Raw genomic sequence first — 23,864 nt, forward strand, 5'->3', positions numbered from 1 at the left:
CTGAATCAGTAGTTTTGCTTAGATACACGCAAATACTCCTGCACCTTACAGAAAGATGCTTCTTCTTCCCAGAAAGCAACAACAGAGAAACGTGGATTCAAAATTATTAACATAACAAGCAGAAAAATGAAAAGGGGAAATCTAACCTTTCAGACCTTTTTTATATGGCATAGGGAAGGAAAAGGACAAGCTCTCAATTAAAAATAAACCTCTGTCAAGTTACCTTTAAATCACCCTGATTAGTACAAACAGTCTTGACATACACACTCCTCCATACCATCTATAGGGAATAGAGAGAAATATTGCCTCTGTTCAAACTCATAAATTTGGGGATTTTATGGTAGTACATTAGGTACTTAAAATACAATAGAGAGATTACAGTCATTAGGTTAGATCATCTTCTGCAATTACTGTGTTTAGGTACTGCAGTTCCACGCTGAGCTCGAATCAGGTTGGTGGAGATTCCTCCTGAAACGCCAAGCTTCTGTTCCACAGTCATTGTCTGGCTCTTTCGGGTTTGGCAAAACTTTTAAGTCAAGTCACACAGGGTTTATAAAAGTCACTGTGACAGCTACCTGAGTCTGTAGAGAGCCTGAAATGTTAGCTGGGGGGTCTGTGCTGTCCTGTTTATCTCAGTAAGGCACTAACTCAGTTGACAAGTGATACCGTGCTAAGGGCCAACAATGTTTATGCATATGGTTTACTATCATAGGATGTAAGAAAGGAGAGGAGGCATCTTTTGCAGTAATAGTGATTGTGGTGCCCAGTTATTTGGTCTTATCTAGGTGCTATGAGAGGAAGAAATTACCACTTGTTTAGCTCAATAGAGAAGGAACCAGGTCCCAAAAGTTCAGTAAAGCCCAGAAAATCCACGGAAGAACAGCAAGCCTCAGGAAACAGTAAACCTAACCTGGGTGAGTCAAGACCAAGAAAGCATATATTATATCATACTGGACTTCCTGCAGAGTCTGCTATGAGCAGGGTTAAACAGCAACTTCTCAAATTAAGAGTGCTTACTTAAACAGCACAGCAAGAAATGATATAATCATTACTGTATTCAACTAGACCCAGACAGCTATAAATGGAGTTTATTTATGACTTTTTAACTATTCCAACTCAATAGACAATACAATGAAACAAAACTAAAAAAGATTGTGATCTCTTGGGCCAGAGGCAATGCAAAAAACTACTTGTTTTAAAAATCTAAGCCTCAGACTACAGCAGGCCAGAAAGGAAGAGTCTCAGCTTAAGCTTAGTGATCACTTCTGTCTTTCTCACAGTCATTAGCGAATTCTCCCCAGTCCACTGACGAGGAGTAAGTGGAGAGGTGTACGCGAGGAGCCTGAGCAGCTCTGACTGGGGAATTCTGTGCAGCTGCTTGGCTACATCATGTCTGGTACTAACAAGTATTAGCATCATTTTCCTTTCACGAATGCAAAAATGAGTCCCCGAGGCGTTTTTAAAATATGGATGAATACTAAGACTGGATCCCTCCTCTGGAAGTGTTCGGGCCCGGCTCCGGAGAGCAGTGGGTTTGGGAGTTAAGGGGAGGAGCGGGTGGGGAAAGGCAGGGCAGGGTAGGGAAGAGAGAGTGCGGGCAGGGAGGGAAGGCTGGCCACGAGATGGCAGCAATGCCACGTCTTTCTCGGCAGCTTGCCGGGCCCTGGGTTTTTTTGGTTGGGTTTTGGTTTTTTTTTTTTTCTTTTTGAGTGAGAACCGCAACGTTTATACATAAATACAAGCTTATTACAAAGTCAGCCTACCTCGTTCAGTGCCCATTCACCACCTTCTTGCAACTTACAATGAGAAAACAACTTTTCATATTTCACCACGAAAGAAAGCTCATCATAAGTGAGTAATTATGACCTTGAAGCTACCTTTCCAAAGGTGTTCGTGTTTCTGTCTTTCCTTCCTGTAAGCCTTTGTATTTTAATTACAGATATAGGTAAGCATTAATTATGGAGTCAGGCCCAGTGTGCAGTGGTGGTGGTGGTAATCATTACAATTCTTACTGGATTGAAAGTCAGGTTTGGGTGCTTTTTTTTGCCATCTGTTTGCCACTAGGCCTGGCACAGAAACTGTTATTGGCAAAGGGCATCACCTGGCAGGGCCGTGGGAGCATGGGGACCTGTGACAGGCCAGCTCTGGGTCACCAGGTCCTTTCCCTCAGGCTCAGGGAACCAGCCCTGCTGGGTCCAGAGTGGTGGTGCAGAAGCCCCTGTCTGCATACTGCCATGCCTGGGTTTGGTTTGGGTTTGTTTGTTTGTTTTGGAAAGGACAGTTAATGGCAGAAATTCCTCTTGGCAACAGGAGTCATTGGGAATGGCAACATAAAGACAAAGCAGTGTTCCTCAAGGAGACGTTGGCTCCTCTCCTTCCATCAGGAACAACAGCTTGTTCTGATGAGCAACTTGGAAGGAACCAGCAGGGCACATTTTGGACCTGAAAGCCTTCCTCTCTCCCGAGCGGGGACCAAAGCAGCGGGGAGTTTCACCTAGGACTAGGGATTCCCACCCCACCCCAGCACACGCACCACCCGCACCACACATGTGGGTGGGGGAGCCGGGACGGGGCTGCGGGCAGAGCCAGGGGACAGGGCGCCGGGGCAGTGCAGCAGGAGCCCCCCGGGCAGGTGTAGCCCTGAAGCTGCCACCCTTCCCCGCGCCGGGGGGCAACGGGGCGGCGGTGGGCCGGGGGGAACCCTTCTATCCCCGGGCGCTTTCGGGAAGCGGCGGCAACCGCCCGGGGCCGCGGCCGGGGCGGGGGGGACGGGACCGCGGCCGGCCCGGGGGGGCCGTGCGGGGGCCGGCCGGCGGAGCGGGGCGGCTGAGGGCTTGGCGTGCGCCGGCTGCGCAGCGCCGGCCCCTTCCCCTCTCCGTGGGAAGTGATGGTTGAGTCCGGCGGCGGCGGCTTCTCGTGTGGCTGGCAGCCGCTCCGCTGCGCTGCCTGCGCTGCTCTCGCCGCGATCCCTCCCTCCCTCTCCCCTCCTCCTCCTCTTCCTCGCACTCCCCGCATCCCTCTCCTGCCGCCGCTGCCCGGCTCTCCCCGCCGGCGGCCGTGGATGCCGCGCTGACCGCGGTGCCGGGCGTGCCTCCCCTCCCTCCCCTCCCCTGGGCGGGCGGCGGGCCGGCGGCGCCAGGGCTCCGCGGGCGCTGAGCGGCGCAGCCCCGCCGCGGCGCGGGACTGATGCTATGAGCAGAGCGGAGCCAGCCGCCCGCCCAGTCCTGCAGGAGGCGTCGGGCGCTGCGCGGCGCTCGGGACCCGGACCGCTCCTCTCCGCCCCTCCTCGCCCTGTGGTGGTTATTTGGCGCTGTCCTTAGCCCCGCCGCCGCTCGGAGGACACGGTCGCAGCCGAGAAGAGCCGCCGGGGGTTTTGTGTGAGTGTGTGTGTGTGTGGAATAACTGCAGACATGACTGCGTGGAGGAAATTCAAGTCTCTGCTGGTTTTCTGCGCGGGGCTCCTCACTGCAGCTCAGGGTAAGATTTGGGTTTCTTGCACTGGATTCGTGTGAGGCTGTGGTTATGGCACTGATTTCCCCCCTCAGCTAAGCCGCTACCGCTCGGATGAGCTCTGTCCCTCGCTTCGTTTCTGCGCCGGGAAAACAGCAGGCTCCCCGAGCCCGGGGTCCCTTCTCCCTGCCTCCCACCTCCCGCCGGCTCCGCCGGCGTTCCCCGAGGGCTCGGTTCCCGGCCGGCCACTTCCCCCGGGAGAAAGCAGCCTCCGGGAGTTGGGCAGCAGCCGCTGCGGCGCTGCGAGGGGAGCCGTGCGCATCCAGCCGCCTGGGCAGCGCCGGAGTTTGGGAACACTTCGCTCTCCGCGCACGCACGAACGGCACTCGCTGCCGTGCGAGGGACAGTCCCCGGGCTGGCAAGTTTGGCTCTCCCCTCCTCCCGCCTCCTCGGCTTTTGCCGTGCTCACGGGGGAGCGCGGAGTGGGTGGCCGCGGAGAGCCGCCCCCGCCCGCCTTCAGCCGGCTCCGCTCCCGCAAGTTACGCGGAGGCGGGGATGCGGGGCCGGGGTCCCCCTCCGCCAGCTGCCTGCCCGTGCCGGCGGGAAGAGGGGTCCTCTGCTGGGCGTGCGGTGGGGAGCGTCTCCCACCCGTAGCCGGGTTTCTCCTTAAAATCAATGGGGGGAGGGAGGAGAAACGAGGGGGCTGACGGTGGAGAATTGGGTTACACAACTTCGGTGCTGGCCTCAGCCCCATCACTTGCCTCATCGCTGGAGACAACAACTTCCCCATTATTCACTTCGCCTCTCATTAGCCCTGCGCTTTTTCATGCTGGGAGAGAGATGCGAGCGTGTGTGTTTGTGTGTGTGTGAGAGAGAGAGAGGGAGGGAGGCTGCTCGCAGCTGAGCACCTGTCCCCGTTACAGCCTCTGCCTTCTCCCACCTCGCTCCCGGCTCCCTGCCTGCCTCTGAGAGGACGGTTCCGTTGCGGTCTCTGCTGTCTGAGGCTTCCTTAACCCTTCCAAGGCGCTTTATATCGTTCCCACCATTTTATTTTTCTCACTGCTTTTCTCGGTGCGGGGGTGGCTGGAGCGGGGGGAGCCGACCGCGGCCCGGGCTGGCGGGCGAGGCTGGAGCCTTCCCCGTCCTGCGGGTGCCCGCGGCCGGGCTCCCTCCTCCGCCCGGCCGGCACTGCAGGGTGCCCTCCCTCCGGCAGCCTCTGGCCGCGATCCGCAGGGAGAGGCGGCGGAAGGCCGGCCCGCTCTGCCGGCAGCCGGGCGGGAGCTTTGCCTGGTCCGGAGGAGCGGCTGCGGCTCCGCGCCAGCCCGGTGGCACCGCTCCTCTGCCCGGATCCTGCCGCTGCCTCGGTTCACCAGGCAACGCCAGCCGGCTGCCCCCGGCCGCGCCGCCTCCGTGGGGAAGGGAGCGCGGGGGCGGAGAGGCGCCCGGCTTTCCTGGGCTGTGAGACGGGCGGCTCCTGGAGCCCGGGCTGTCCTCGGCGGCACACAGCCCCGGGCGGCGGGCGCTACTCGGCGTGGCCGCCCTGCCCAAACTTCCAGCACCACCCCCCCGGTGCCCCGGTCCTCGCTCCCCCGCCCGCCCGGGGCTTGGCAGCCGCTCCCAGCCGCACACGTGCCGGGCTCCCCGGCGCTGCCCCGGGCCGGGGCCGGGGCCGGGGCCGGGGCCGGGCGGGCGGGGGAGCCCCGGGCCGGGCGGAGGAGCCGAGCCCGGCCGCCGCACAGGGGGGCCCGGCCGCCCCGGGACGAGCTGCAGCTGCAACCGCGGCCGCGCCGGCTCCCGGGGCGGGCCGACACCCGCGACTCATTTGTTAAATACACTGTAGCTGGTTCTGTCGTTTGACATTTAAGTGTTTTCTTTTCATGGCTGACAGCACATATGAAAAGCTGGAGGCTGGATCATGGTTATTCAGCGGAGATCCGACGTGTTTTGCTTACATACAAAGGCTTTGCCAGGAACATTTGGGCACTGCCTCTGATGCTGCTCTGCAGAATGTAATTATACCTCGCTTAATCTGGAGCAGCAACACACCTACTTAAAGGCTACAAACTGACTTAATATTGAAGTCAAACAACAGGTAGAAGGGGAACCAGCAGAGACATTTGACATAATTCTTTCCCATTTACGTTCCCAGGCGATGGAGCACAGGTATCTATATTTAGTCAAACGTAATCCTGAGGCTGAAATTACATTTATAGTTTAGAGAGTAAAAGAACTCCTTCCTTAGTAACATGAAGAGCCTAGGCTTTCAGGAGCACATAAAATTTTAATTAATAGATCCCCATAACTCTTTGTCTTACAAGCCTCTTGGTAGTCGAATCATCTGGTAGTCACTGTAACAGGAATTCACCCGGGTTTTGGTTGGTTTGGGGGTTTTATGAGAAAAAAAGAAGTGCTGAATTTCTGGAGGTGTTGCCATAGGCGTTCCCTTATCTTTCAGAAAAATGAGAGGTGGGCTGCTTTCCACATTGTTCCTCGTTATGAAATGAAATGGAAACCCTTTGTTGCTGTGCAATTGTCTGTAACTTTTTAAAGGGGCAAGAAAGGACGAAAATGAACATACGTCATCGTTCATTCTGGTAGACCTGAGGTGCAGTTCTATAAATTTCTTTGGACTCATTTTGTCTGAATGATGCATCTGGGTGTTTGGAAACATTTGGGGGATTCTTCCCTGTCCATTATGCTTTAAGCATCAAGGGAAATTAGTATGGAGTCATTTAAAGGAACCACTTTCCCAGAAACTACCCTATCATAGCAGCTATGCTTCAACAAGACAGGCAGCACAGTGTTCAGCTCTGCATCTTAAGATGGGCTTGTTTATAGAGCCATTTGCTAATTCTGATAGGTTATACCCTAGCAAAAGCAAACACAAAAAACTATTGATTTGCTTGAAACACAAAACACATCAGTATCATTTCTGTAAAAATTCATACTGCTAGGGAACAAATGGTAGATTTAGACTGAACTCAGGCTAAAATTCAAGATAAAAGATTAAAATACCTTTCTGCTGTCACCTGAGGTCTGTGGACAAGCTATTTTCAATACAGAAATGCATACTGCTTAATATTTAAAATTGTCCCGGTACAATATTTTCAAGATCATTTCCTGGACTTGTTCAGATAACCAAATAGACCACCTTCATCGCCACCTGATTGCCTCAAACAAAATATGCATAAGCAGGCTTATGCACAGAGGTATCATTCAGATTAATGGAAATAGCAAAGGGAAAACATTTCTGTTCTTAAATTGAATCCAGACACTGAAAGGACTCCTACATCTACAGCTTAGGATTTTGCTAAAAAAAAAAAAAACAAAAAAACAAACAAAACCCAAAAAAACCCAAAAAACATTTTATGTACCCTCTGTTTGCTGCTATCACTGTCAAAATAATTGCTATGACTACCTCACACAAAGTGACCACTATGTTTAAGGCCTACCCCTGTTGGACTGAGAGTGTTTGTCTCTTTTAAAGTCATGGATTTTCTCTCTCTCCAAAGCAGTGTTTCTCAAACTGTGAAGCTGGTCTCTCTAGAGAGGCTCCATTCTCTTCCAGAGAAGACTAAAGCAATTCTAGGGAAAATGAGCTGAAAAGGGGGATTTTTTAAAAGAACATCAGAGCTAAGTGCTGAATACCCAGCTGCAAAACCAAGTATTCGATGGATACATTCTCCACTCCCCAGCCCAGTGAGGAAATGGCCATAGAAAGACAGAAAAGAGAATAGCCAGCTCTGACCACATAGTATTTTAATGTAAAAATGCATTTACTTTTTGTTAAGATCTGTATCTTTCCCAATTTTCCATCAAGATATGTATACAATGTCCTTAACTCTGTATATGAAATATGGTCAATTTGAATATAATGTAGTGGCGAGCATATCAGTTCAAAGAAGATTTCCCCAAACACTCCTTTTAGACCTTTGAACCCATAGATGAGATTTGAATTCCCACCGTCAGCCGGTACAAGGTTATCAGTTTCTCTGGTGTGTATGGAACAGGATACCAGTGTGCGGAGCTGGAGATGGTATACAAGCACATGCAGGCGTGAGCACACATGAACTTCAGGATACATTGAAATCTGTGAGGGCACTTCAGCACCGTCTGTGATCTGTATGTATGGGAACCATTCTGCAGATTGTTTTCTGTTTATTTTACTCACTTTCACTCCCATGCCCCTTCATACAGACATGTATGATTTTTATCAGGCATGGGTTTTTTGTTTGGGGGGCAGTTGTCATTTTTTTTTCCCCTGCAGACTGCTTTTTCTCTGCAAACATGGAATCTTTTTATTACCCATTATATGGTAGTATCATTACATATTCATTGATATATGCAAGTTTTTAAAAGCCATCTATGGGACTTTGGCCTCAATATCATTTACATTCATGAAAACTTTGGCCCCACCAAATTAAGAATAATCTGAAACTGTAAATATTTTTAACAGAAAACAATGCACTGAAGATTTACCATGCTCTCTAGAAAGGCTGAAAAACCCTAGGGAACACTGATTTCAACTTTTTCAAGACATGTCATCTGTACACTGTCACATTAAACTTCCTCTTGCAACCTTTCCTCAGAGATGTAACTGCTTAATAGTGTGACTGTATAAAACCTCCAGTGAATTTAAAGATAAGATGTAATTTCATTTGGCTCAAATCTGTATTGAACTGTGATGTCTTTGACCATGATGACATTATTCTGCTAGTAAACAGCTCTAAGTGTAAGCACAGATATTGCAGTGTAGTGCCGGGCTGCCTGTAACCAGCAGAGGGATGCAGTGTAGAAAGGGGAATTGCTGGTTTAACTATACAATCCACCAAAGCAGTAGCATAAGTATGCGACATGATCTCTAATAAAACTCGAGTGTACAACTGGGTTTAAATCAGGGTCACCGAATAAGAATCTGGCCTCTAGTTCTCCATATGGCTGCAAAATTAGCCAGATTAGACTGAGCTAAATTGGATGTTCTTCCAGCTTCTGTAGTGAACAAAGAATGAGAATCATATGGAAATTCTCCTAATGTGTATGAATCACTTTCTTTTACTTAGATGTTTTACTTTTCTATATCAGTTGCAGTTTCCTTTAAACCATTTTTATCAACCAGTAACTTTTGAAATAGGGAAAAATGCCATTAATGCCTGAGGAAAGCTGTGAGATCTTACTTTGTCCTCACGCATCTTTGTTCTGGTTGGATGAAAGACTTCACTCCACTATATGACATTTCCATTGCATTTAAGAAAATCTACACTATATTTGTTATAAGCATTTCTCAATGGACTAACTGCTTAAACAAACTACTTGGATTATTGCTAATGTTATACTGACACACAAAGGCAACATTTATCAGTTGCCCACATTTAGTAATTGAACCGTAAATGGAGGCACACATGCACTGAAAACTCTTACAAGAGTAGTACTGCATCTTATTACCAATAACAAGTCTTACTTGCGTCTTACTTGCTCAGAGACAATCATTTTTTCTGCATTTCTTACTCATAGGGAAAAAAAAAAGAGAAAATGACAACAGTTTCTTGCCATTTTTACCTGGAGGGCACATTCAGTTAAAAGGGCAGAGCAAGATTTAATCACTGTTATATTGCTGATGATTAACCAGAATTCCTCTTGATTAATCAGGATACCATCAATTATTTGCTTTTAGCAAAAGATAAGCAAAAAAAAAAAGACAACTTCTTGCAAATATATTAATGCTTTAATTTCCAGCATAAAAATTAATCACAGTTTGTTACAGCTTTATAATTATTACATTTTGCATTTTAACAATACATTCATGCATATTCTGAAATAGTGATTCCACCTCTTCCAATTTCATTTTTTGAGTCATCACTGTCAAGTAAAAGGTAACTTTGGACAGTTGTGAGGGCCCTATTCTGTTGCAGTGGAAACTGAAATTTCTATTGATTTCAGCAATAGCTGGATTGGCCAATTTTTAAAAGATTGCTATTCTGAATAAGGCAGACATGGTAGATACTGCAGCTGAATAGTGGAGCCAGACCCTGTTTAATATGAAGTCTCGTGGCTGAGAACTTCTGACAAGGTTTATATCCGTGTATGACTGAAAAAAAGGAAAACTGGATGAATCTGAGCAATCAACCTTGATAATATTAAAAGGTTTATGTATTTATGGAAGTAATTTGTTTTTAAACAGTATCTTTGATATCTCCAAGCATGGTTTTATCTGACCTCTGCCTTGCTTCCTCTTTTTTTCTCTGCTTTTTCTTTAAAGAAATTATGAAGGACAATATACAGAGAAACCTAGTACATTCTAGTCTTCGGATGTTTTATGTCTCTCTTACAGTATCCCATGGATACTGAAGTACAGAATCATGTTCCGTATTCATGTCTCCATTGTACAGTGGCTTTCCAAAAGAAACGCTTGCAGCACTGCAGCTGACACAGAGCTGAATAAATAATAATGAATAAAACTTTGTGTACAGTGTTTGTTTTGCAAACTTGCATAAAATATGGTCAGCATTTTAAAATTACATTCTGCAGCACTTGCTTCACGCCTTAGTTTCAAGGCAATGACTTTTTCATGCAATTTTGCCAAACATGAAGTTTTTTTTATTTCTTGTCTGAAAGTTTTCCTTGTCTTTTTTATTAGAGAGCCATTTTTAAACCTATATTGAAGTTTTTTTATTGACATGTTCTTACAATTCTGTTGTTTGCAGCCAACCCTTGACATTTGGCAGAGAGCTAATCTGGGGCTAGGGATATATCTTTTCCTCATCCTATGATTTGCAGATCAAATGTAGCCATGACATAATACTTTATAAATCATTGTTTACTTCCTTTGACCTGTATTATTCACCATATCATGTTCACATACAAAACTCAAGAGAACACAAATATTCAAACTTATATTTTGCTTACACTGGTGCTGAAACACCAGCAATGCACAGTGCACTGGGGACAAAAGTGCAGCTGGCCTTGCTCTGTTCTGTTGTTCTGAAGCTGCGGTTCAAGGGTGGGCCTAAACACACTGGGGACACCACAACCAGGATACTATTTTTTTAAAATACTGGCCCAGCTGTAGCTTGGATTTAAAGCTTCTTCACTGTGCTTGCAATGCCTGCTGCTGAAATGGGTGAGGGAGCTTGGTTCACTTTGCTTAGTATATCCAAAATACATAAATGATAGCTTAGGCTTGCCTTTGGGTATCGTACTTGAGCTAGAACTTGCCTTGTATGAGCACATCAGGGGTCAGTCTGAACTAATGCTGTGTATAACACGGATTGAGCTGTAGCTTGGGACCCACATCAGATTACCTGTGCACAACACAGCTGGAGGTACAAGGAAGAGGGAAGTGATTTTGCCAGGAAGCAGCTGATGTTGGGAAGCAAGCGTCTAGGTATCACAGGAATACACGTGAGCTCGTGGAACCTGCCTTGCCCTGAATCTTAGGAAAAGAACGCAGGTGTCTGTGGCGATAAGAAAAAAAGGAAAGAAAGAGCAATGCTTCTTGCACAACAGTGAAGATTTTGAAAAGGCCATTTTGATAAAATAAAAAAAAAATTACGCAAAGTGTTTTAACTTATTTTTAGACTAATTTTACATGCTTCTGATTGTGAAACAAATGGTCATGACAAATCACACTGTTCTCACTAATGTCTGTGGGATACCAATGCAGAATCTGACTGCTTCCAAGTGACTAAGTACACTATTTTAGCTTTGCCCCAGCAGCCAGATTCTCTATTGGTATCCCGCTGATGTTTCTTATAATATATAGATTGAGTCATACCAAGCATTTTTTGGGGGGAAGAGCTGTTTTATAATTCACTTTTAGAACCTCAGTACAATCAAGCAACTGCTAATGTCACAGTCGGTGACTCACCTCTGCATTTGTAGACATCTCTCTTGAGAAATTCAATTGATTTTCTTTATCTTAGCACGTAAATATCCCCAGCGCACACTTTGACCCATTGTTTGCAGTGTTTCTAACACTGAAGAATGTAGTGTTAATAGATTTTATGAAGTCAACAGTGGCAGCAGTAGTAGCATTTTGATCGTGAGCTATACTGAGCCATTTCGATCTTGCTTTCCCATGAAACCTATATAGGGGAGGCTTTATCATGGTATTTAATTGACATAAATGCAAATGGTGAAATTTTCTTTTTTCCAGGTACATAATGTAGTTAACTTGAAACAAATCTGCCAGTTTGTAGAGAAAAAGCATTCTGCTATGCAGAACTAGGTATGTTGGACATAGACTCTAGCAGTCAGCTGAATAGTTTGGGTTGCTGTATGTCAGATTCTGACCAGTTAGGACCTGATCCAAAGGCTGGGGAACTCACAGAAAAAAAAGAAAAAAATCTCATTAACCTTAATGGACTTTGGATCTGGCCTTTATTACAACCACATATCACACAGAGAACTTGCATTAAAACAAGGATGCTGAAACAAATCTAATAATAGTAATAAAGAGAATTTGAACTCTTAGTTATTAATATGAAATGATATGCAAACAATCACAGAAACGCCGTTTACATTGAAGATACATGATGCCTCAAATTTTTTGACCTATCTGAAGTGTAACTCACTCCACTGGCTTTCACTAGTTATATAATTTATTTGCTTCTGAGGAGAGATTAACCTTTAATTTCTTTCTTTAGGAAATTTTGTAAACAGACTGATAGCATGGAGATGATCTATGCAAACAGCAAAGAAGGATTTCTTGAACTCATGTTGCCATGACAATTTAGATTTTTCCCGTCAACTCTTGAGAAGCTCCAAAGTCATTTCTTTAAAGCAATGAATCAGGGAATATTTTGGAAATTGAAGTTGCTCTCTTTTTTCAGTTTAGTGTCATTTAACAGAGTGAGGGGCCTGACCCAAAAGATTTTAAAATCTGCAAACAAGAACTATTGTAAAAAATATAACATCATGAAACCCTCTTCATGGATCTCTGTTGATTTACACCAGCAGAGAAGCTGGCTTCAGATGCATTATTGAGTGATTTAGATTTCGTTTATTAATTATATGATAACAATAAATAGTCATCATAAAACCAAAAATGGATAATGAAGAGTGGAGAGGCCATCTTATAGCTGTCATTTTGATCTTCATGACAATATTTTATCTTGCAGCTATTTTGAGGAAATGAGATTACAGAAGGATTATAGAACAAAGAAGGACTAATAATTTTATTTTTGTTACAGTTCCGATTATAAAATTAGTTCAATGAATGAGGAATAAAATCAAAAGGCTGTTGTCCACATATTTAAATTACTATCCAAGATACTTCTCGTATACAATGTTATTACTAATCAAACTTAACTTCCCTCTTCTGATTTGTTTGAAATGAAATGGATTGTTTTCAAAACACCTAAAACTAGTCCAAACTACTTTAATTCTTAAGAAATAAATTACTGGCTTAAAGAGGTGTTTCTTAGGTTGCTGTTAGCAGTGAGGGAAACACGGTAAAATAAAAGAAGATAACGTGAAGTGCTGTTTCTGCTGGGAAAATAAGTTTCTCTGTATAGAAGATAAGAAAAGTAGCTCAGTAATGGTTTTCTTTTTAAAATGTTCCTGGCAGATGATGGCTACTGAGTTGGTGTAGTTTGTTTACCACTTTGCAATGGATTTGAGATGAGTCATAGCACATTAGAAGGAAAATGGAGAAGTTGTTTTGTCAAAGTGAATTCAGTTTTCCTTTTTTTCATATACTCAAATTATTAGTTTGCTTTAAACAGAGACACCTAATTGATTTTTTTTTTAGTGTTGATTCTTGTGGTGTCCATAAATCCGAGTTACTGTTGCTAGAAATGGTGGGTCCAGATCTATAATTTCTGTATACTGGATAAGGTGACTGAGCTGGAGTCTCCTTTCAGTTAGCCTTGTGCATCTTCTTTAAAGTACTAGCCATTTTATTGTCAAGCTAGTCCAAACGGACCACAATAATTTCAGCTTCTACAAGCACAGCTGTTTTTTGCAAGCCTTTCTATCCCCTTGCCTTCAGAGCAGGAGTTGACTGAGTAAGGACTATAGGATGGGTCCTCAAGATTTCGTGTTGTAGAGAAATCTTTATTTCTGTCATATTTCCTTACTGACTTCGTAAGTCCACTTTCCTGCAATCATGCATTCCTGTAATGCATCTCAGTATATCCAAAAGCAGTGTTAAGGTAAAGTGGTACTTACTTATATGAATATTTGATAAAGAAACAGACTTGTGGATGGAATACACTTACAACACATCAGGTCATATGCATTCAGCATGAAAAACAACCTTCTTTTTCCAAAATATCTGATTGAAGAGGAGATCCATTTATTGAATAAAAGAACATGTACATACCCAACAATAAAATCATCTGTCTGAGCTCATTTTACCTGCAAAACAAGTTTTAGTGCAAAGTTCAAGGACCCTGGGAAGAGGACAGAAGGTACTGTTTATTGTCAAGAGCCTTTCTTCTCAGGAGTGCCAAGTATCTGCAGTTCCTACTGGCGTAAGAGAAAACTGCAGATCTCAGCACTTTTGAACATCAAGGAATTTGTACTGTACTTACTTTTACACTTGAGAATCATCATATTCTGAATGTAATATAGTGCTGTAAAGGGAATGGATAGACAACAATATACAGGATTTACTACTGTTATCACCCAGGTAGTATCATCTGAATTAAGCAAAGTTTCCAAATCTAGAATTGTTGTGTTATTTTTTTAGGAAGGAGAGATTCCTGAAGGGAAGTTGTGGTTTGTTTTTCTTTAAAACTGTTGTACTTCAGTAATTCTGTGTATAAAAAAAAACCCTGGATCTGATGTACCGTGGAACAAAATGTTTGTGATTACAAAGCAAACATTAAAAGCAGCAGCAAATCAGAATTTGGAGTGAAGCCAACTCATAGACTACTGGCTATATTGGGTAATGGAAGCCGTTGTCCTGGCCCAGAATTAAAAGCAATCAGTTCCACCTCTACTTTATCTCCTCTATGAGTATTCATCATTTTTACATTTATCCCACATTGATGGTAACTAATTGCAGTTCCTTGGGGCTCCACTATTCTTTCTAAGAAACAGGCTGTTTGTAAGGGGTGAGGCAGGCTCTGGTGGAAAAAATGTGTCTATCCAGTTTTACCACTGTAGGATAGGCACCAAGCTTCTTTTGATATTATCGTGCATCGCTCTGCAGACCATATTTGCAGGATGAATAGATTTGTGCAAATGTTTTGAATATGCTTTGTCACATAGCACTGGTACATTTAGGTACAGTTTTGTAAAGCAGAAGAAGCATTTTGTGCAACTGTCTCAACAGCAGTTTGCTTCTCAGATCTACTCAGTCACATTGCTGTTGTCTAGGTACTATTCCAAAAGAGTGATGTGCATGAGGATCAGGTCCCCTGGGGGGAAAAAAATCAATTAAAAAAAGAAACTGCTCTTTGACTCTAGAAAGATAATGTACTGCCCACTGTGAAAAAAATAAGCTATTGTGACAGAATGTGTCAGGTGAGGGATGGGCTTTCAGCACAGAGGACAGCATAGGCAGCTGATGGAAATCATTCTTATATTTCATTGACACACTTTCTAATAGTACCACTGAAGAAGATAAGCTATCTCAAAAAAGAAGCTACATATGAAAAAGCATGATAGCATGTAATGGGTGTTTCAGTCAGGACTATTTTATTTTTTAAAATCAATCCTTACTCTTGTCATTTGCCCTCTTCCACTAAATTTTTTTCTAGGATATTTTGTCTATTATTATATTTATTCTTTAAATGAAAGTTCATTAGGCAGTGACATGTGTATAATGTGATTTATTGATTTGCTTTATGGTAAATCCTAGAGTATAGATTACAGGAACATAGAGAAAATGGAATGGACAACATGGACAACGTTGTGAAAGGAAAATCAAGCCCAGATGGGTTCACTCACATCCATCAATAATTATTCAAATTTTTTTCTGATCCCCATTACTGGTATTTGTCTTACTGAAGAGCTATGCATAATCACCTTCCCTTACTGTCTCCAGTAACACAACCATACTGGTGTAATCTTACTGAGCAGAACTGGTAATACAGCTCAGAACTTGAAATGTCTGCTGGCAAGTGCCCTCAGTGGAAGCCCTGGTGCCACTACTGTGCAGGTCTGATGTGGTCTGATAAATAATGACTGGTGTCTTCATGGGCATGGTAGCTCAGTTGCTGAGCTGATACACAGGCTTTACGCTGACATGCTGAAAATAACGGCTTTTATCTTGTAGGACTGGCAGAGCTGGCACCATCAGATTTGTAACATTAAATGCTATTTTTCTTTCCTTTCCCCTTACCATTTCTTTAAATTTTTCCTTTTGCAGACCTTATCTTTCTTCCTCCAGTCACTCTATAATTTCCTCCTCTGCTGAAGGAGTATAAGACACCTTCTTTGTTATACTCCAAAGTGGTTGTTTAACATTCCCATGGAGGAAAGCACTCAGGGTCTAATCTGTGATGACTCCTGCACTGCGAGCAACCAGCACAAAGGCTGAAGGTGGGCACAGGGCACTCTTAAGACCTGAAGAACTAAGTCAGGGACATAAGCTGTGCGCAGATTTTGTGCATGTCCCATGAATTTGGTTAAGTTTCAGTCTTCACATATTTAAAAATGCAAAAGTGTCACATCAAATCAGACCAAAATAGCCTATCTCTGACAATGGCCATTAGCAAATGCATAGAAAAAATTCCAGGAAACAAGATACAGACAACCTTATACTTTAGCAGCATTCATAGAATCATAGAATCATAGAATCGTCAAGGTTGGAAAAGACCCTTAAGATCATGGAATCCAACCATTAACCTATCACTGCCAAGTCCATCTATACCATGTCTTCGAGCACCGTATCTATCCGTTCTTTAAATACCTCCAGGGATGGAAACTCTACCACTTCCCTGGGCAGCCTGTTCCAATGCTTGACTACCCTTTCAGTGAAGAATTTTTTCCTAATATCTAACCTAAACCTCCCCTGGCGCAGCTTGAGGCCATTCCCTCTCGTCCTATCACTCGTTACTAGGGAGAAGAGACCGACCCCCACCTCGCTACAACCTCCTTTCAGGTAGTTATAGAGAGCAATAAGGTCACCCCTCAGCCTCCTCTTCTCCAGACTAAACAATCCCAGCTCCCTCAGCCGCTCCTCATGAGACTTGTGCTCCAGACCCTTCACCAGCTTCGTTGCCCTCCTCTGGACACGCTCCAGCACCTCAATGTCCTTCTTGGAGTGAGGGGCCCAAAACTGAACACAGTACTCGAGGTGCGGCCTCACCAGTGCCGAGTCCAGGGGCACTGTCACCTCCCTGGTCCTGCTGGCCACACTATTCCTGATACAAGCCAGGATGCCATTGGCCCTCTTGGCCACCTGAGCATTTGGCCAGTTTAAGGAACTCTTACCCAGAGGTTGCATCTATGTTCAACATCCATCAACAAATTCAACCTTCATGAACCTCTTCTTGAACCTATTCATAGTTCAGACTACCACACTATTTTCTGACAATCTGTTTTACAATTTAATTCCTGCTGTACAGAAAAGCACTGCATTTTGCTTGTTTTGAAGCTTCTACCTGCTCATTTCCCTGAGCGCTTCCAACTCTTCAGAAATACTTCACCTTGCACAGAACTTTGCATCTGATAGATAAGAAGGGGTGATATGAATCTGTGAATTACATACTTTTCCCACATACACCTAAAAATTCCATGTGGATATTTATATTAACTAACTTCAAGGAGTACTCATGTATGATTCCCAAATGCATTTCGCATAATTTTTAATGATCATAATGTTGTAGTCAGTGTTGCTGATGCACTCAAAAGAATAATAGTCTGTATTTCGTTATAAACAGCCACTTCCCTCTATCCCACTATCTCATTACCTAGTTTTTATTCTCATCAATAATATTTTGATTGTTTGCTTTCCAATAAATAGTAAGGACTGTACACAGTGACCATCTGAATGACAGTGATGTTCAACATTTTGCCCTATGAGAGATCTGTGGAGGGATAGCAGAGAAAATGCTTAGAAAATTAGGTTCTGGTAAGAAATGAATACAGCAAACCAGGTGCTTAGTGATCTCCTGTCCACTAACATCAACTTCCATGGAGTGTGTTAGTAGCTCAATATAAAGTGCACTGTATAGTAGCTTCATCTTGCACATATACTATTTGCCCCTCTGTGGTCCAATGTATCACTGGTCACAAGTCATATCTTGATGGTATTCTCTTTCCTAGGACAATCAGCAAAAAGTCTGGTGAAAACTGGTGAGGGCTGTGACAAACATTAATGGTGGGATCTGGTGAATGATTGGGTTTCTGCAGAGATTAAGGAAACTCTGCAACAATTCCTGTTAGAAAAGGTTTGGGAAGAGGTCTATTATACTGAGAATGCTGAAACCATGTCATCCTTCTAAATCAACCAGTTTCCTCCCTCCCAAGACTCAGATCTAGAACAAATTGCAAAAAATAAAAAATAACATTGAAAATTCTGTCCCTAGATAGAGGCTTATCTCAGACCTTAAAACATGCAAGATACTCTGTGAGCTCCAATCCATAGGTTTCTGGGTTTAGTTTCATGTTAGAAAATTTGTCACTGTCTGAAAAAGAATTGTTTCTCTTGTTCCCTTAGACAGCAGCCTTTCTACATGCATTTAAGCTGGCTTTGAATGGGATGTACAAATTCTGCCCTTCCCCTTTATTCTACCTCTTCCTCTCAGGACTGTCTGGAAAAGCCTATCAGCATCATAAAAACAAAACAAAGCGATGCAAATAAATAATTAGCAAAAGCATAGATGACCATTGTGAACAAGAGTAGCATGAGATAGAAGAAACCAGAATCTCTTTAATTGTTACCAAGTCTTCCATGACTGTTCTTGCTCCTTCATTCTGAAAGGCTCTATTTCATTTCCATAAAAGAGGAATTTCTGACTATTTCTTGATAGAGTCTATTCAGGAAAGGAAGGCATTAATTACTCCTGTCCTATGCAAACAAAATCATTGCTTAGCTTTTGAGAACTGGTAAGAGCACAGGTTTCAGAAAGATGACTGGAAAAGGACTACAGCCGAACAAGATGTAATGTATCTGACGTACTGCAATCTAAATTTCCAGCAAGACAAGGGAAAGATTGAGTTATTTGAGTAGGACTGTTTTAATAGGATAACAAAATTATTTTACACGCAAGTTTTGTTTTCTGCTTGATTAGAAAAAAAATCAAACATTTATTAAAATGAGAAAAAGTCCAAACAGCTAATGATTGTGATAAAAAAACAGATTACGTTTACAAATAAATACTGTGTTTAATTAAAAAGTAATTGCTCATTTTAGGTAGCAATACTTCAATGTTGGTTTGGGATGACATAAAAATTTGTGTAGTTCTGTGTTTATATATTGAGCTTTCCTCTTTTAAGAATTACTCACTCGACCATAAGAAAAAATGCCATACAGAACATCTCAGCCACTTTCGAAGTATCAGATGGCATGTACATTTAGTTGCTTCAATTAGTAGAATAGTGTTTCTTCAGAGAAATTTATTTAAAGAGATTTTGTTGTTAAACTATAACATTCCTTACTGTTATTTTGCTGGCATAATCCTTCAATATCTGTCTTTTCATCTCTCTGCCTTGAAAAATTTTTAGTTAGTATAGCGTACGTACCTGAAAATTTCAGAAAGTAAAAACCTGCTGATTATTCTAATGCATTATAATATAATTTATTAATTCAAGAGCTAGATCTGAGATGTGCTGAACTCTTAAGTTCCTAATTAATTTCATGGATGTTGAGGACACTCAGCGGTAAATAAATACACAGAAGAATTTGAGCATCAAGTTCTCCCTTTATTGTGAAGGTTTTTACATCTAGTACTTAGATTACTGAACTACCACTCAACAGCTACTTTAACCCCAGAAACACCCAAATTTACACATGCTTATTTTTTATTAGAAAATTTCCTTTGAGCCTAAAATTACATTTTTGGGCATACTCAGAATGGTTGCATACCGTCAATTTGTATAGGATTGTTATTGAACAGTCATTGTAATGTTCGATATAGATGCTCTTCCATAGGGATAAACCTGCTTGGCTTTCTTTAAGTGCGCCTGCCAACTTTGGCCTTACGTAAGATATTCCTGGGGGTGGAAGTGGTGCCCTCTCATTTTCCCACAGTAGAGAAAGTAATTTAACAGTTGGAACACTTATCTAGATTGTGAAAAATCTACATTCAACCTCCTCTTCCATGAGAAAGTTAAAGCCTGTCTTATCCTTTTTTTGTGGCATATACTGTGACTGCCTTAGGCTCTCCCCTGTTGGTGCTGTGAAGGTTTCCTGTTAAAGTTTCCTTTGGAGGTAGAAGGTTTGGGTTCCAAACCTTGCTTAAAGGAACTCAATATAAAATATTTAAAAAGCTGCTGGAACTGTAACTGGACTCCTACTGGTTCCCTCTTACACAGAGAGCATTACTTGCCACATCAGAGTCATGCTCCCGGTTGGGTTTCTGTCTTGCTCAGTGAATATTCAATTATTCTGTGAAAAGTGGAACTGTAAGTAGTCCACATGGAATACTGCTCTGGGGTTCATTTGCCAGGAAGCACCTAAAAGATAGGTGCTGCAATACCTATTTTCAGCTCATTTCAGGAAATAATCAATAGCTTTTATCATTAGGGACTTAACAATCATCACATTATGCCCTTCAAATAAAATCTACAAAGAAATCTTACAGAGAGGTATGCTATTATCAGGGTGGTTGTTTGATTTGTCCTGCGGTTCATATTTATTTAAGACCTAGGCAAAATATTTTTTTATTCTAGTACAAACTTTGCAACACCACTTAACTAGTGAGGTGTCTGACACATCTCTGCTGACATCACCGTTGATATTGAAGAGATGAAAAAATTTAGGTCTAGGTATAACACTCCCATTTGGATTTGCATGTATTTGTCTTAAGGTGCCCAGTTACCATAGTAATAAATATAGTACAAATACACGTGTGTACATGTGCCTGAGAGAGAGAGAATTGCAGTCATTTGAATCTATTGTGGAGATAGTCCCATAGTTACCTTTGACTGTTCTTCAAGTTTTATCCATTTTTCTAATAATGTAGAAAACATTCCCTTTGTTTATGAGTGCAGCATTCATGGCAAGCTGCTGCCACACAGGAAGATGTCCTGTCTGAAATACTTCACCCTAACCCATTGAAGTTCTGCAGCTCAAGTCCATGACCTTGAACTTCAACCAGGGATTTCTGAACTACCAGAGTGATGTGCTGACAGTGTATTGCCTTGCTTATCAGCTGCAACATTACATGGGTTTTCACCTCAAGGCACAGGGAATCACAGTAATTGAGACGGGAGGTCACAGATGTGTAAATTTATCACTAAGTCCATTTCCCTCAGGATGACACATTGCATTTTGGCTCCCTGTAAGTGGAGGAATGCATTTGGAACAGCTTTTGATAGCTATTCCACTGCGCTAAGGATTAGAACAGCCTGGAAAGCTCCTCCCGACCTCCATGAATGCAAAGCAACCAAAATCTTTTGGATTTTACCACTCTCTATTGACGACAACAGTTTGTTCCATTTTACTATGGGTGGTAAAATAACACATATACATGCACAAAAAAACCCACAACAACCACAAAAGAAACAGCATGAAGTACGCACTTCACTTCTTCACGATTTTTGTTTTTCTCATCAAAACCAGTTTTGAAAACATACTTTGAAAACAGGTAGTGAAGAACCCAGAGGGACAAAAGGCTATTTACTGACCAAATTTAAGCCAGATCTGTCTAGAAATGATTTTTGCAGATTGAAAAAAAGTAAGCAAATTTTCTTTCTTCAAAAAAGATTAAAGACAGTCAAGAAACTATACATCAGTGAATTTAACAAGGGTTGTGGGGAAAATTAAACTACCATAAGGAAGTGTGAAAGAACAGCTTGAAAATCAGTTTGATTAAGGATAACCAGCATAGATTCAGGCAGGGGAGGTCATGCTTAACTAACCTGATGGAGTTCTTTGAAGGTATTACTGCCACTGTAGATAAGGGAAATTCAATGGATGTAGTCTACTTGTAAGCCTTTGACGAGGCACCATATTTGAGATTAATGGCTAAGAGAAATCATCATGAAGGCAAAGAATCTGGGGGATGGAAAACTAGTTTAAGTGTAGGCCACAAAGGGAAAATCTGGACAGAGTTTCTGAGGAGTCAGTGTTAGGTCCTCTGTTGTTCGTGATTCTGTATGTCTGAATGAAAGTGATGGGGGCAGAATTTGTAGCTTATGCAGGATCTAAAAGCATAGCAAGAAGCACAGAGCAACGTGATCATATTCAAAAGGTGTATCATCTATATAGCTTGTCTAGCAAAAATAAGCAGAATTTGGCTAGGAAAATATAAAATAATTAATCTAGGAGCACAAAACCAAATTAGAAAATACTCACTAAATAAAACAATCATCCTATATACTAAGCAAGAAAACAAATTGGAAATTATTGAGGAAATAAATTGAAGCCATCAGCCCAGAGCAAAGCAGCATTTTAAAAGGTCGACAAGATGCAAAGATGTTTTAGAAGGCAGAAAACATATCAAAGAAAACAAAGAATATTGTTAGTGTACACAAAACCATAGTAAAAGCATCTTTAGGACATGGTCTACAATATTGCTAATAGTTGTTCAGGGAAAATAATATTTTCATGTTGGGATTCATTGTAGGGAAACAAAGGATATAAGGTCCCAATAGCTAAACTGTGAAGAACGTTAAAGAACCTCAGGGTTTTTTTACTGTAAACCAGGAAAATATATGATGTTTTTATTATAGTAGGACCCAGGGATTCTAGTCAAAATTAAGGTCCTATTGTGTTAGGCATGCTAATAGAAGACAGCACCTTCCTGTGCCAAGGAACTTACAATAAAACAGCTTAAACTATACAGACAAGGGGAAAAAAAAGACACAAAGGACACAGTAATTTATCCAAAGAAGGTCTGTGCTTGAATTGTGATCTAGGATTCATATTTTATGAGTCCCAAGTCAATATTTTATTTAATGAGTTACATTATTCCTTTATAGGTGTAAGGGTTTTGCTTAATATGGGGTAGAAAACCTAGGTGATTATCTTTTTTATACATATATATAAGCTTAGAAATAGAAAATTCTTACTCTGCATTTATTCAGGTCTTAACCTAAGTCACTGATCTCAGAGACATCTACTTAAATCTAATAAAGATTAGATTAAATTCTTAAGGAATCTTAATATTCATTCCTAAATATCTGAATTCCAGAGTAAAAATACATACTAATTTTTAAGGGAAAATAATTAAATAATATATATAACTAAGTCCAGTAGGCATTTGCTTTTATGTGAGAAAAACAAGGTAAACAAAATTAACAAAAATGGACTGAAATGGCTATTTTTTTGATTAAGATCTACTTCGTTCTTCATGACTTTCTTATGCTCTGAGGTCTGCCAGGAAAGAAAAATATTCTCTGAAGATCAGCATTTCCCCCTAGTTATGGAAAGTTTCTTTGCTGTATGACTCAGAGCTTTGAAGTTCATATATTCAATCTTTTCTTTCATACATATATTCACTCTTATAGCTAGGGCTATATCCAAAGAGGGACTTTGCTGCTACAACACTAGGAGCCCTGGTGCCTAACTTCCAAACATCTGGTCCCCAAACCTGACCTGAAACTAGAAGTCTGTGTCAAGCTTTATTTCTTGGAATAGAATCGTACATAGGCACCGAGCAGGGTGTTTGTAGCAGAAGATACAATACCCCCTCTCCCTTCCTCTTCTAGGAGAGCAGTATTTCACTCAGCCCTGTGAGAAGGAGATCCTTCTTTCTGCCTGTATTCCATCTTCGAAGCTATCCTCTTCTCTTCCTAAACCATAAGACAAGCCATTGTCATTTTATTTTTAAACTGTAATAACATGAAGAATCTTACCTGGCTTTCATGCTCTTCAGTGCAATACAGTTACGGGTATAGCACCCTCATTGCTTCAGTACCTACATCTCTCAGGACAGAGGGAACAGACCAGAAAGAGGCTGCCTCTGGTAACACTTCTTTACTAGCCAAAACAGAGACAGCCAATGTTAGTGTCTCCTTATAATATACATTCAATGAATATGCCTATACACCAAACTGCATGAAAAACTCAGTCTGAGGTTGACCATTCTTTGCTCAGATGGCACATAGTCTCCTGTCTGGTGGTAACTGTAGATCCTACTCCTAAACCTTCATGTTATTCTTTATATGGTTCAGGCTCATGTAAAATACTCCCAATCTTCCAGTCCAAGCAAGTTTTACTCAGAGTGAACTTTGCAATGGGAACATGAGTCAATGAAAACATTGGTGGCCTTAGTTTGGTAACGGTTCTGAACTGACTCCTCTACTGTAGCATTTGTAGTCACTATTGAGGAATTCACTGTGCATGGGAGGAGATG

The 23,864-nt window shown here is 42.3% G+C and overlaps 1 protein-coding gene across 2 annotated transcripts in view; it reads left to right on the top strand.

Moving 5' to 3' along the window:
• Positions 1-3,337: 3,337 nt before the first annotated feature.
• Positions 3,338-23,864, top strand: part of CSMD1 (CUB and Sushi multiple domains 1) — a 1,270,279-nt gene continuing 1,249,752 nt past the window's right edge. For both annotated transcript variants that reach the window (XM_087775441.1, XM_087775442.1), the window contains exon 1: positions 3,338-3,477. In XM_087775441.1, coding sequence (XP_087631567.1) covers positions 3,411-3,477 — 67 coding nt within the window. In that variant the 5' untranslated portion in view covers positions 3,338-3,410. The remainder of the gene's footprint in view (positions 3,478-23,864) is intronic.

The sequence above is a fragment of the Nipponia nippon genome, unplaced genomic scaffold, assembly GCF_047370975.1.
Source record: "Nipponia nippon isolate SJK-2023a ecotype South Korea unplaced genomic scaffold, ASM4737097v1 scaffold_4, whole genome shotgun sequence".
In the NCBI taxonomy this organism is placed as follows: domain Eukaryota; kingdom Metazoa; phylum Chordata; class Aves; order Pelecaniformes; family Threskiornithidae; genus Nipponia; species Nipponia nippon.